The sequence below is a fragment of the Zalophus californianus genome, chromosome 2, assembly GCF_009762305.2.
Source record: "Zalophus californianus isolate mZalCal1 chromosome 2, mZalCal1.pri.v2, whole genome shotgun sequence".
In the NCBI taxonomy this organism is placed as follows: domain Eukaryota; kingdom Metazoa; phylum Chordata; class Mammalia; order Carnivora; family Otariidae; genus Zalophus; species Zalophus californianus.
Window position 1 is genome coordinate 86745598 of NC_045596.1, and position 15302 is coordinate 86760899.

The following is a 15302-nucleotide window of genomic DNA, read 5'->3' on the forward strand; positions in this document are numbered from 1 at the left end:
GTGGTGTCTCCTTCTTTTAACTTGCAATTCTCTAATGATATACGGTGATGAATGTTTTTTCATATATTTATTTGCCATCTATGTAACTTCTTTGTCATATATATGACTGCCAACTATGTAATTCTGAGGTGTCCAGATCTTTTGCCCATCTTTTTAATTGGTTGTTTTCTTGTTGTTGAGTTGCCCCAATTTATATATTGTGAAATGAATACTAAAAATATAGAAAACTTGACTAAAGAAGATACTTGAATGGCAAATAAGTACATGATGCTTACCATCATTAACCACAGGGAAATGCAAATTTGAAATCACAATGAGATACTACCACACATCCACTAGAATAGTTCAAGTAAAAAAGACTGACAATACCAGTCATTGGCAAGATTTGGAGAAATTGGGACATTTTCTAGTGGGGATATAAAATGGTACAGCCATCAGGGAGAGGAGTTAGGCAGTTTCTTTAAAACTTAAGCATACAGTTTCCATACAACCTAGCAACTTGGCTCCTAGTATCTACTCCTAAGAAATGAAAAACATTCAAACAAACACTGGTGCATGAGTTCGTATAGCAACGTTATTCATAATTATCAAAAACTGGAAACAATGCAAATGTCCGTCAACTAGCAAATGGATAAACAAAATATATTATGCCTCACAATGATTACTACTTACAATGAAAAGAAACAAACTACTGATAAATGCAACTACATGATGAACCTCAGAAACTTAATGCTAAGTTAAAAAGACACATTTTATGATTCCACTTATCTGAAATACGAGAAAAGGCAAATTATAAACATGGAAAGCAGATCAGTGGCTGCTTGCAATGAACTGGGGAAGCAGAGATTGACTGTAGGTGATCACAACAGAAACTTTTGGTGTGATATAAGTGTTCTAATACTGGATTGTGGTGGTAGTTACACAACTGTATAAATTTGCTAAAACTCATTGTTTGAACTATACACTTAAAATGTGTGAATTTTATGATATGTAAAGGTACCTCGACAGCTATTATAAACAAAAAATGTGTAATAGTATGTTTTGTTCTCTGCATGCCTAGGTAATTATCTGCAAGAAACTTTCTGAAAAGCTGATGGAATTTCCACTGCTGGCTGCTTGGTACCAGAGGATTCAGGAAGTGCCAAGAGTAAAAACAGCAGCTTCTCAGTGTGGGATCCAGTTTCTCCATTTACCAGAGTTGCTGACCACCTCAAATGAACAAGATTCAAACTTAAGTGAGGTTCCAGGTGTAGAGGAGCAAAATGATGCTTCATTTATAGGAGGACCAAGACCCACTATGACCAAGTTAATGGTACTTAAAATGTTTTTCTTAAAATTTTCTTTGAAAAATTCCACGTGATAATGTTGCTGAGCATTCTACCCCAACTTGCAATCATTTATTCACATTACTTTTGTTTTAAATTTTATTTGTAACTATTTTATATCACCCTTACCCAGTTAATATTTCTATGTCTTTTGCATATAAATGAGATATAGTAAATTGAAGATTTTTATTAGTATGTGTCTTTGGAGCCAAGTAAGTCAGAATATATATTTTTTAAAAATATTTTTCTCAAAACTTTTTTTTTTTAATATTCAAGACATTGGCCAAGGTCATATCACATCTGGTCAAATGTATTGTTTTAACCTGACATTTTTCTGTTGCAAGGTTTTGCTCTCAGTTTTTAAATTTTGAGATGATTTGAAGTTAAAGAATATGAAAATGAATATCTCAATTTACTGTCCAAGGTTTTGTCTAAATTTAAGATGTTTTAGTTCTTTGAATTTTGTTTTTACTTTTTCATTTTAATGCCTTTTTATAAAACAGATATTTCTTTTTTTCTCTTTGCAGCAAAATTTGTTTCTAATAGTACTTATTGTAGAAATTTTCCCAATAGGCTTTATTTTCTCTATCATTCTAAACAATTTACAAAAATGTTTTGCTTTTAACTTCAACTATTTGAAGATTTATTTGAATAGAGGAAAAATCAGGAAGTAATTTGAGCTATTCATCTGAGTCGTACTGGAAAGATATTCATTATATTTCCCCACTTGGGTTAGGAAGCATTTGAGTTTTTTGGTTAACAGAAAGTTTGCTGAATTAGAAAAGCACAAGATTTTAGTAGTGACATCAGCCCCTTATCTCATCAGTTAGGCTTTGTTAACCTAGTGATGAAACAATGAAATAGGATTTTATAGTTGATTTTAGAAGGTATCAAGGCATGTCCAAAGTTTGATGTGTCTTGATCAGATGACTATACTGTGCAGGGATCTCAGTTTTACCTCTTGAGTTTTTTTAAATAAATAATCATCAATAATTTGCTTTGCATTAAAATACTAATTTTCAAAATTTCAACAAACCAAAAATCTGCTTTTAATTCATACTTACACAGTCTTAAAGAAAATTGGTAATTCAGATTTTTCTACCTATGTTTTTCTAGCAATAAAATGACATTAGGAAAAACATTTGTATTTTTTCCTATTCTGTATTTCCTATTCCTGTATTCTGTATTTTATGCATATTAAAAATATCTATAAACAATGAGAAATAAATAACAAATTTAAATTCAGGAAAAGTTAACAAACAGTTGTAAAAAATAAGCTGTCTTATAATAACATAAAAAATAAAAAGGAAAAAAAATAAAAAGGAATCCTGAATTTTTAATTTATAGGGGGTGTGTTAGTTCAGGTCGCCCAAGCAGACAAAGATGGGTTAGATGTGCAAGAGTTCTACTGAGGGAAATCTGTGAGGTAAAGTGGGGAGGGAGACGGGGGAGGCTGGGAGAGCCTTCAGTCTATGATGCAGGTTTGACCCTTGTACATGAGACAGGGAAGGAAGGACAATTGGGTTAGAAAAGCTTTAGACTTCACTGCAGGTCTAAGAAAGTTTTGGCAAGCCAGTGGGGAATCCTTGAACCCAAATCATCTGTCAGAGAGTTCCATGTTTCTCAGGAATAGGCCTGCCATGTTATCTCAGGCACTCTCAGGCATTGGCTTGGGAGCAGCCCATGGTAAGACTAGTAGGGACCAGGTGACTGGGATTCTAGTCCCAGAGTTGAGGCTAAGCTAACATTGTGACCTTTAGTATGTTGTTTAACCAAAGGATCTTAACTTCTCCATTTATAAATTAGGAGAGTATAGTAGATATTCTGTAGGATTCTTTTCTGATTTCAAATCTTATGGTTATATAAAAAATGACTGGGACATTACATCGACAAAAAAAAAGGCTCAAATCTGAAAATAAGTTAAAATTTCTATTTCATTTAATTCTAACTTGAAAGTATATATTAGATACAATAAATGTTCCTTTTTAGCAGGACATTGTTTTTGCTACTTACTAGTGAATTATTGACATATGTTTTGAAAACTAGTAAATATTATATCAAAATAATAAATTATGTGAATGTATGACAGTAACTATTAATTTTTGTGTAGTCACAGTATTTTGTGCCAATTAGTTAAGGACAAATGAAATTGGTGCCAAGTGGAAGTATAAAATAGTAAAGTATTTCTTACGAACACTCACATCTCACTTTTTTTTCCCCTTTTGTTTTCTTTGGCATATTCTTGCCTCCAAAATTTCCCTTATTCTCCAAAGGTTTTAAATTTATTTATTCAGTCAGTTAGTCCAAAAAATGTATATGTTTAGTCATTGTTTTGAATGTGGGATATGTGAAGAACAAATTGGACTGCCTTCATGAGCCTTATATTCTGGTGGGGGAGGTAAATAAAAAACACAAATGTGTTAACACAATAGGTAATGATAAGTGCCACAAAAAAGTAATGTGGGATAAGGGGGTGGAGGTTATGTGAGTTGGAATCCTTTTTAGATAGAGCGGTCAGGGAGGCTTATCTGACCAGGTGAAGACATTGAGCAAATGACCTGAATGAACTGAAGATTTGGAGGAAGTGTTCTAGGCAGAGGGTCCAGCGAGTGAATAGACCCTGAGCAAGTCTATAGGGGCAGAAGGTAGATTAGTAGTTACCTAAGGCAAGGAGCTGAGGGGGGGAAATAGAGAGTATCTACTAATGGATATGGGACTTCTTTTTGAGATGATGAAAATATTCTCAAATTAGTGTTGATTATGGTGCAACTGTGAATATTATAAAAAACATTGAATTGTATGCTTTAAACGTAATGGTGTGTGAGTGACATCTCATATAGTATTTTTGAAGAGACCCTAAGGTGGGATTAAATTTGGTGAAATGAGGGAGAGCAAGTTTAGTATGGCTAGTCTAGAATAAGGGGGAAGATGTTTATTTTTCTGGAAGTGCTGGAAGTTTCTGGAGTAAGTGCTCTAGACCTCTAGACATGAAGATGTCTCTACCTCAACAAAGAATCTTCATAGTATTTCCTTTGGAACCAGAATTCGGTTAGTTTTCATAATTTAAAGCTAGTTTTCATAATTTCATAATTCATAAAACTAGCTGAACCAGAATTCAGCTAGTTTTCATAATTTCATAATTTCATGAACTAATTGATTCAAATTAGTGATAGATTCTCAGAGATTTTTCTTTTGAATATGATATTTCTAAAGATAAAACCCTGGACCCTGGATATCTATCCTGTGGACTATGTACTCAGAAAGTGATTGCAAGGGGTCTGAAAATCCATATTTATGCCACACAACTGTCTGCAGATCAAATAAATAAATGTGTAACTTTTGACATGGGGAAGGAGCCTGAGAATTTTTTTATATATTGAAAAGTGGTCCTCAGTTTTGAAAATGTTGGGAACCATTTGGTTACAACAGAGGAATCCTTTTTTAGAGGCATTACAAGCCTTTGTGGTATGGATGATGTTTTGGGGGTGTTATGTTGAAGTGGGGCTTTTTGTCCTGTAAATATAACTCGTAGGCTGTGTAGCTATTTTCATATATGTAAAGACAGATTTTGATGGATATGCAGAATCAGTTTTTCTTTTTTTATCCCTGTGTGGAATGTTTTTGATAAAATTTTTATCTTCAGGTGACTTTTCTTTTTGACATCCAATTGATTTCTAAGTATAAGAATATTTATTTCTATGTAGTTTTAGGCAATAATTTAAAAATAGCATTTTTTTGTTATCTCGGTATAAAAAAAGGAAAGTAACTGTTCTATCAAAAAACACATTGTATTTCTTATGTAACTAAATATTTTGAGGAACATCTAATGATCATTACTATTTATGCTCCTTCTTGACACTATAGAAAAGAAAATTTGCCATATAATACCTAGATATCTTTTTTTTGTTGTTTGATTTTTTCCCTGAAGGGAGCACTCTTTCAAATACATCAACTACATGACTAGCCCAAGGCCACATAGCAAGTTGGTCTCTGGGGACAATCTTCTTATCTGTGGAAGGGCACTTCTGTGAGACAAATTCACTGACTCCAAAACCTGTATGAGTTTATGACTGAAAATGGATTCCTCAAATTGAAGATTGTGTGGTCCCATCCAAACACTTACTTCATTCTGTTTTACAGGTTGTGAGTGATTTCAGCTTTTAAACAATTACCTAACAATTGTCCTAATGAGAATAAATTTGCATTGGTACCAAAAAAAAAAAAAAAGAAAACAAAAGAGAAATTTGGCCTTCTAAACCATAACAGGATTTTATTAATTCATTAATTTGGAAAGAGTCTATTTCCTATTTCCTATTTCTAGGAAAAAGGCATTGAAGTGATGTTTTCTCCCCACCCTTGCCCTACTTGGACTCTTGATTGGAATAGTCTTCCTGCAGCAGTGAGCCCAAAGGAAGGTGAGTTGTTTTTTTTTTCCTTTTTTTTCCTCCTTTAAGTTTTAATCATAATCTAGATACCCTCTTCAGATCCATCTTTCAATTCTCTAATTCTCTCTTTGGCTTTATCTAATATTTTGATTGTACTATCCATTGAGTTTTCTTTCCCCTCCCCAATTATTTCTTTTTTTTAAAGTTTTTATTTTAATTCCAGCTGGTTATACAGTGTTATATTACAATATAGTAATTCAACACTTCCATTCATCACCCTGTGCTCATCACTACAAGTGTAGTCCTTAATTCCCATCACCTATTTAACCCATCCCCCAACCCACCTCCCCTCTGGTAACCATCAGTTCTCTATAATTAAGAATCTATTTCTTGATTTGTCTCTCTCTCTTTCTCTCATTTTTTCCCTTTTGCATGTTTGTTTTGTTTCTTAAATTTCTCATATGAATGAAGTTTTCCTTTTATTTTTATTATAAAAATTTCACATATACACATATACACATTGCTCAGATTCAACATTTCTTACATTTTCCTACATTTGCTTATTCCTTTTCCTTTCTTTTGAAGTATTTTGAAGGAAATTCCAGATAACATGCCATACTATCGTACATACATCTAAGAAACACAGCCATTCTAAATAATTGCCATGTCATTAGCACACCTAATAAAAATTAACAAAAATTCTTTGATCCTTTAATAACCAGTACATAATCGTTTTCCCCTAATTGTTTAAAGTATTGTTTGAAAAAAATATTTTTATAGTTAGGTTTTTAGTTATATAATTATATCTTTCATTGCTAGAAACTATATTTTGGTTGTTTGTTTTTATAATGACCTTTTCCTTGCTTGTGTTTCAATTTCTTCTTTTCATAATTTTTTTAAGCATAGTTATTTTATATTCTGTGTCTGTTATATGATAGCTGATGTCCACAGAGATCTAATTTTGGTGTTTTTTTTTTTCCTGTTGACTTCATTCTTGCTGTCTTTTTTCCCTATTAGTTTTGTAATTATATATTTTGAATTCATTTAGGGGCTACTTAAATCTGTGGGAATCGTGTGGAGCCTGGGTTAGAAGTAAATTTCAATAGAAAGGATTTATATTTGCTTATGCCAGGCATCTTGAAGTACTAGATCTTAAGATCAGTTCACGTTATGTTTTCCGCTTGAGATTCCTTTAACCTTTTCATTTGAAGCTGAGGTTTAAACAGAGAAGTTACCTTTTATCATCTCCTTTGCTACTGAGTAGGACTTTTTTTTATTGTAATGCATCTTTTCATGGGGGAATATAGCTTTTCAAGGTTTCTACTTTCATGTAGTGATAATAGTTCCAGGTTTCCACAATGCTAGGGATCCAGGACTAGCCTCTCTTCTTTGTCTTTCTATTAAAGCTCAGATCCCTATTAGCAAATACTCTCCTGGCAGCTGGTGTCAGTTCAAGATTATTACACTACTTTTTAGTTCCTTTCCCCTTTGTTAAGGCCCTATGGAGTTCCCTTACTCTCAGAAATCTATTGAGACAGGCAAAGGATGATTGTTGAGTTTTATATAGCACTTTAGGTGTTTTTAGGTGGAGAACATTTTCATTACTCAATGTTCCACTTCTTTAATTGTTCACTTATTCTTTAGTTTTATACCAAGCCAAATATATCTTTTGGTTTCCAAATGCTCTTTGAAATTGTTTGCCTGCCTTTGTCATGTTCTTCTCTGTATGCTTCCTAAGTATTGTCTATATCTCACTAATCAATTCTAGTCTGTCAATCAAGGAAATAACTTAGGATTTTTCCAGAATGGAATAAGATTTTCATTGGGTAATTAAGAACTGTACCTCACAGATGTTTTATAAAAATTAAATTCATTTTTTGGTCTTTGTTAAATATATGAAACATAGTCACTAATGAATTTGTTAATGTTTAATTTTAAATATTTTCTGATATTTTGAAAATTTTAAGTGTTTGTTTTTATTGTCCTTGCAATTGGATTGTTTTGTGTACTCTGGTTATGGCACATTTTGGACAGATTAAAACTATCGTAAATGAAAATCAGATTTTCATTAATATTTATATTTACAAGAAATTAGTACAAAGATTTGTAAGTGCCACATGTTTTGCCTTACTCATAATTAATTTACTATGAAGCCAAAATAATATTTTCATTTATTAATTGAGCAATCAATTACATCTGCTTCCAACTCAGAGATCTAACATTAAGCATTCATGTCTGGTCGTTTTACTGGCTAGAACTGCATATCTAACAGAGTTCATGGAATATATTACTCATTATATCTCTTTAATTGGATCACCTAGTTTTCATAAATATTATGACAAACAAGGAGCTATAACAGCAGAGCTACATGATTTATTTACATTTCATTCTCTGTTCTTAAAAGGTTTATATAGTCTGTGTTAAACTAAGGCAGAATTGTTGCATTTTAGATGTTCTGTTTTCAGTGCTGGCAATTTCAATATTGCACAGTAATAGGATCACTGTGAAATAAAATTATTATACATACGGGTGTGGAGGTCACTGTGAAAGTGTTCTCATGATTTGTGTTCTGGTATTTTTAGAAGAGATTGAATTGTAATAAGATTTTATTGGTACTAGGTTCATTTGGATGTCACAAAGGCTGACTCCTTATTTGGAAGCCATTGAGTTACTTCAAGATTATGGCCCATATAATAAGAATCATTCTCTTTACTAACAAAGGCTATATTGATCCTCACAAGGGAGGCTTATTTCTTAAGCTTGTCTAATCTCCCAACCTCTGTTATTACCCATTTCTCTCCCCACATCCTATATACTATTCCCTGAACTTTTCAGATTCCCTCATATGATCTATAACTATTATTTCCATGCCTTCACTTTTATTTTGCCTCCAGCCTTAAATATTCTTCTTTCCACTTCCCATCCTATTGAAATTACACCCATCTCTTAAAGATCAGCTCAAATGCTGCTTCTTCATTAAGCCTTCTGCATGTGCTATGGAGTCAGGCTGCCTGCGTTTCATACCTGGACTACTATACTAACTGCTAGAAAATCTATGGCCAGATTCTCAATTTCTCTGTGCCTCAATTGCCTCATCTGTAAAATGGGGATAAAATAGTATACACCTTAATGAGGTTGTTGGTACATTCAATGAATTAATATATAAAGTACTTAGTACAATATATCAGACAGAATTAGTCACTTGCTCTCAGCATTCCTTAGTACTTTCTTATACTTCATTTTTGGTACTTACGGTATGCTTCTCTTCCACTATAATTACTTATATGCATGTTTTCCTTTTCTAGTGGACTGTGAGCTCTTTGAGTATAGAATAGGTACATAATAATTTTTTTATTAAATTCATTTGAATTGAGACTATAGATCCTTTTAGTTAAATTTCCAAATTTCTGCTTAAACCAGCAACTTTGAATTCTTTTGTCTCATATAGATTTAATTTACATCATCTTTATTACTATTATTACTACTATTCTATTCTATTCTATTTTTATGGACTGTTTGGGAATAAGTTGCAAACATTGTGCTACTTCACCTCCAAGAACTAAACTGTCCGCTTTATGAACAAAGGCACTTCCTTAGTTCTTTTCTCTTAGCCATTGTAAAGTTATCAAAACAGGCTCTGTGATTCACTATGAACTATTATCTAATCTGCAGTCCAGTTGATTGTAGTACATGTAATTGTCATGTCACTTTAGTCTCCTTTCATGTGAAATAGTTTCTTAGCCTTTCTTTATCTTTCAACATGGACTGTTTTGAAGAATTCAGGCCAGTTTTTTGTCAAACGTTTCTCAATTTCAATTTGTCTCATTTCCTCATGCTTCAATTCAGATTATGCATTTTGGCAGGAATACCACCTAAATGAAGCTGTGGCCTTCTCAGTGTATTATAGCAGAAGGCACATTACATCAGTTTGGGCCCAGTGATGTTAACTTTAATCATTTGGTTAAGGTGGTATCTACCAGGTATCTCTACTGTAATGTTACTGTTTTGCTCTGTTGAATTAATAAGTATTTTGTGGGGAGATATTTGAGACTACATAATGTCTTGTTTTCAAAATTTCACTCACTAGTTTACATTCATTTGATGCTTCTTGCCTGTGATAGTTACAGAATGGTGACTTTTCAGCTCCATCAGTCTTCTATATGTATTAGTTGCCATGCTAATGTAAGAACGTTTTTCCCATCTATCATCTATGTATCTCTTCTCAGTATTGACTCAGGAATTATTTTATTAAATAAGTTATAATCCATCACTGTTGTTATTTATTTCGGTACTCAAGTTGTCCCAGGTTGTGAGTCTCTTCAAGCTGGATCCTGATCCTTTGGAAATGGCCTTATCATTCTATGACCACTTCCTTAAATTCTAGAGAAAAAAACTATTACAGGCTCATTTTTTCATTTCCCTGCCTCAGTTCTAGAGTCAGCTGTTTCTCCAAGGAACTCTGGTTCCCTTTAGTAGAGATTAGCATTTAGAAACTAAAATTTGGGCACGAGGTGTGCTTATTGCTAATGGAGTGTTATTGCTTTTAGCTCCTCTCAGCAGAGAGCTGTGCATATAGATAGATCTATGAGAAATAGATGTATGTACACACACATGTATATAATCACATCACTGTCTACTGCTCTATTTGTATATCTCTGTTATACGTCTGTATTAAAAAATGGTGAGATGGGCGCCTGGGTGGCTCAGTCAGTTAAGCGTCTGCCTTCAGCTCAGGTCATGATCCCAGGGTCCTGGGATTGAGCTCTGCATCCGGCTCCCTGCTCAGCAGGGGTCTGCTTCGCCCTCTCCCTCTGTGCTCTCTCTCTCAAGTAAATAAATCTTAAAAAAAATAAAAACCAATGTTTTTTTAAAAAATGTTGAGATTATACTGATATCTCTAATTCCAATCCTAATCCACAAAATTCTTCCTAGTTTTTCCGAAATCAATGTCTATACCTCTATCAACCTTTCTCAACAGTAAAAACGATAGCTCACAATATCATCTATTTATTTGCTCATTTGGTAAGTCCAACCATAACTGAACAGTAATTTGCGAACTGTTATATCCATATCTCTGTGAAGAATATACCTACTAAGTTGAATTCCAGATTGTTTGAGTTATTTTCATTTTTGAGTGTATATGGTCAAAGTTCTTATATAGATAGTTGTAATAAAATGGTTCTATATAAGATGAATTATACAAAAGTAAGGAATGAAAGGTTTAAGTTAGTATTAGTCATATGCCCTGATAGAAAATCTTCAACCAACAGTCTCCTACTGCATCATATATATCATATAATATCCATGAGATATATATATATATATATATATATATATATATATATATATACACACACACATATACCTTATACAGAAGTGAGGAAAGAAAGGTTTAGGTTAGTATTAATCATATGCCCTGGTAGAAAATCTTCAAACAACAGTCTCCCACTATATTATATATACATAAAATATACTATATTATATATTATATTTTTATATATATTATTATATTATTACTTTTGACCTCAAATAACTATGATTTTGTAATCTAATGAACTGGAATAAATACTTGTGAGCCTGAGGAGTCCTTTTGTTAAGGCCAGAGACACTTCTCTTCTTGCCTTCTGAATTTTTGCCCTCTGAGTATGAAAGAGGAAATGATGTAAGACTTAGAATAGAACTGCCCTAAGCCACTCCATGCAGTATTTCCCCATAGCCATTTTTATTCTCTGGTAGTTTTTAGGTGAGTGGTTCCTATATTAGGAATTGCTCCTAGCCTACACTAACCATATCAATCATATGAAGGGAGGAGGCTCAGAGGTATGACCTTATAGAAGATAAAGGCAACAAAACGATAGTTGTTTCAGTTACATTCTGTTTCATTTTTATATTCAAAATTACATTGTCTTAGAAATATGAATCAATTAGGTATACCCGATTGCTTTTGCTGTTGAGCTACATGAGAGCATCATCTCCTAGGGAGACTGATGTGGAGGTAAGTTCATAAAAACCTTAAACATTATCACTCATTCACCTTCTCATCCCCCACCACCCAGTTTAGAGTATATACTTAACAGTTTGAGATAAAAGAGAAAAACTAATGGCAGAGTTTTACTAGAAGGATATCATAAGTTCTCATCTTTCTAGAGGGCTTTAAACCCTGTAGATTTTATTTGCTTGGGATAGACATGTATGAATTCTTAGAACAAGAATTATAAACTGGTATATTCCAGATCCTTTTATATAAATCATTGATTGAATTTATGTTTCTAAGAGAATATATAATTTTTCAATCCTAGTGGATCTGTATTAGTACCAAAATTATTCTTTCTACCAACATTCATATATATAATATATATTAAAAGTATATTTAAATATACTTATATATTTATGTATTTTATATATATTATATTTATATATAGCATATATACATACTATATTATATATAGCATATGTAGTATATAGTATATTATATATAGTATATTATATATAGTATATATAGTAATATATTTACATATTGTTTAATATATATTATATATTTATATACTTATATATGTAATATATGCATAATACATAATATAATTATTTAATAATACTATAGCAAATGATAATATAATTTTATAATTATATATGGCATATATAATTATATATAATATAAATATAAATATATATATAAATATAGATGACTATGATTTTAAATTTTACAATGATATCCAATTTTATGTAAATATCCAGTTTTTACCCCACTTAATTTCTGTAAAATATTTGGGGTTGAAAACAATGAATTGATCCATGACATTGAGAAAAAATAGAAAATGAGATAGTGATATATGATATAACTAGTAAAAATTGGCCTCAATGCAGTCTGTGCTATCACCCCCACCCTCTTGTATGCTTCTACAAGCCAACAGGATCACTTTTCCTTTATTCTTCTAGAGGAAGTATTTGGGTAAGCAAGGGAAGAGTGTGGTCAAGGTCTTTGGAGAGGGTTGGATCCAAGGTAGAGAAAGGAAGGACTAAACAGCCTTTGCCCCTATCAGTGATTCTTAACAAAGTTCTTAAGAACCCCAGGGGACATGGTAAATAGCATTGTTTATTGCTGTTTTTGCTGGATGGCCAGGGAAGCGCAAAGTTTACCATAACAAAGAATTGTCTCACCAACAGTGTAAGTAGTGCCCTTCTTTGGGGAATCTAAAACATAAAAGCTTGTTTGGGAGCCTCTAAGCAAGGTATATAAAGAAACTTCATTGTCCTAAACCATTGCTTTTCAAACTAGGACAACCATCAACATCATTTGGAAAGCTTATTAAAACAAGTTCCTGGGCACTAACCTACAGTTTGTCATTCAGGTCTCAGATGGGGCCCTAGAATTTGCATTTCCAAGAAGTATCCTACTAATGCTGCTTCTGTTGCTTTGGGGATCACGCTGTGAAGTGATTACCATAGGTAACTGATTTAGTACATGCATTGGCTGCTTTGATTTCAACGTCTGCCGCCAAAATAAGATGAACAACAAGGTTAAAGCTTTCTAAAATTTTTCTTTACAAACTAAAAAATTATGTTTTTGCTTTAGCATGTATTATATCAAATACAAGAGCTTGTGCAGACCTCTGAACCATTTGGTAACTATGAAACCCTCTACTTTTAAGTCAAGTATACTAAATTATACTAGCAAATGTAAGTGAAAGTAGAAGTATCTTATAATGTACATAGAAATAACGTCTTTTATGAAATTGTTTTCTGAAATATTAATCTTAGATTTTTATATTTTCCACTTCACCACACTAGATAAGACATAATTAGAATATTTTTTCTGACTTTAAAAAAAAATTACTCTCCAGGGAGACAACATAAGGATACATTTCTCCCAACATTTTTTGTTTATATTGAACAGTTTTAGATTATAAGGCTATTACATTTTGAACTTTTTGGCATTTAAGATACTAAAGCACATCAAGAGAATGAGATCAAAGGTTTGAGTTTTTTTCTCTTTTCTGGGAAAAAAAATTTCCTAACATAAATGTTTTTCATTTTCCTAAGTTATACTTAGCTGTGAAATCCAAAGCCGGACCATATTTGACTCAGAACCATACAAATTTATAACTATGTTCTCTTCTTTCAAGGGTAAGGTTCTCAACAAGCATTTTGGTGCTTTACCAAAAGTAGTACAACTTTTATTTAAACTGCAATTAAATCTAAAACTAAAAGCCTCTAAAAGATAGTATATATAAATATAGACAGAATTTATATTAGTTTAAAATATAACAAGGTTGCAAAGAACAAGTTTGTTATTTGCTTAGTAGTACTTTTTTGAATGAGTGCCAAACACTAATATACAGGTGTAGAGATCGAGATAGAGATATAAATCACATAGGTATTATAAGTTACATAGTATGAATATGAATGATATAGAGCAAACCATGTGTTAAATTCATCTCCTTTTTTTTAAGATTTATTTATTTTAGAGAGAGGGGTGCAGTGGGAGAAACTCTGAGGCAGACTCCACGCTGAGCGCAGAGCCCCATGCAGTGCTTGATCTCACAATCCTGAGATCATGACCTGAGCGGAAACCAAGAATTGGAGGCTTAACTGACTGAGCCATCCAGGTGCCCCCATCTCCTTTTCTAATACAAAATTAGAGAAGTCAGCTAGAGTAAGAGCAGTGGGAGAGGTGGGTAAAATTTTACTAGGTAAATTCTTCCAATTATTATAGCATTAGACATTTCTTATATAAAAATGTTAGTCTTTTATGGAATAGTAATTAAATATACTTGGTAATCATGAGAGGTAGTACTGATGGTAGAAATATTTTTGTATAAATTTTAATGAGTAAACATGTGAATTTTTTAACTGAAAAAAGTACTATGTCATAATCGTTATTGGAAAGAAAAGCAACATGAAGTGGAGAAATAGGGGCACCTGGGTGGCTCAGTTAGTTAAACGTCCAACTCTTGATCTCAGTTCAAGTCTTGATCTCAGTTCAAGTCTTGATCTCATGAGTTCAAGCCCCACAGTGGGCTCCATGCTGGGCATGGAACCTACTTAAAAAAAAAAAAGAAGTGGAGAATTAGTAGAAAGGTATCTTTATTTTTCAATGTTACTTTCTTCATGTGAAATTTCAAATGGTGTAAAGTTTCTTCATGGAAATGTTAAAAGTCAAAAAAAAACCCCACATACAATACACAATTTTATTGTAATTATATAGTAATAATACATTGGGTTTTATTTGTTTAAGCCTTTTATTCGAACCTTTAAAAAAATTAAACCTTTTAAAATTTCACATGAAGTAGCACTTAAAATAACTTAATCAAATTCTCCTCAAATTTATCTACAGGTTTAACATAATTTTTATTGAAATCCTGACAAGATTTTTTTGTAGATATAGACAAGCTTATTCTAAATTTTATATGGAAAGGAGAATTTGAAAAAGAGAATATCACTGTATTTGATGTTAGGACCTACTGTATGGCTATAGTAATTAGAGATATACACATATAGATTAATAGAAAAAAAATGGAGAACGTACAAAAAGACATAAAAGCAACTCAATGGAGGAAGGATAATCTTTTCAGCAAATGTTGCTAGATCAATT

The 15302-nt window shown here is 32.3% G+C and overlaps 1 protein-coding gene across 2 annotated transcripts in view; it reads left to right on the forward strand.

Annotated features, from left to right (window-relative positions):
- Positions 1–15302, forward strand: part of GSTCD (glutathione S-transferase C-terminal domain containing) — a 131972-nt gene that overhangs the window by 19939 nt on the left and 96731 nt on the right. For both annotated transcript variants that reach the window (XM_027599626.2, XM_027599625.2), the window contains exons 4-5: positions 1061–1312; positions 5647–5740. In XM_027599626.2, coding sequence (XP_027455427.1) covers positions 1061–1312; positions 5647–5740 — 346 coding nt within the window. The remainder of the gene's footprint in view (positions 1–1060; positions 1313–5646; positions 5741–15302) is intronic.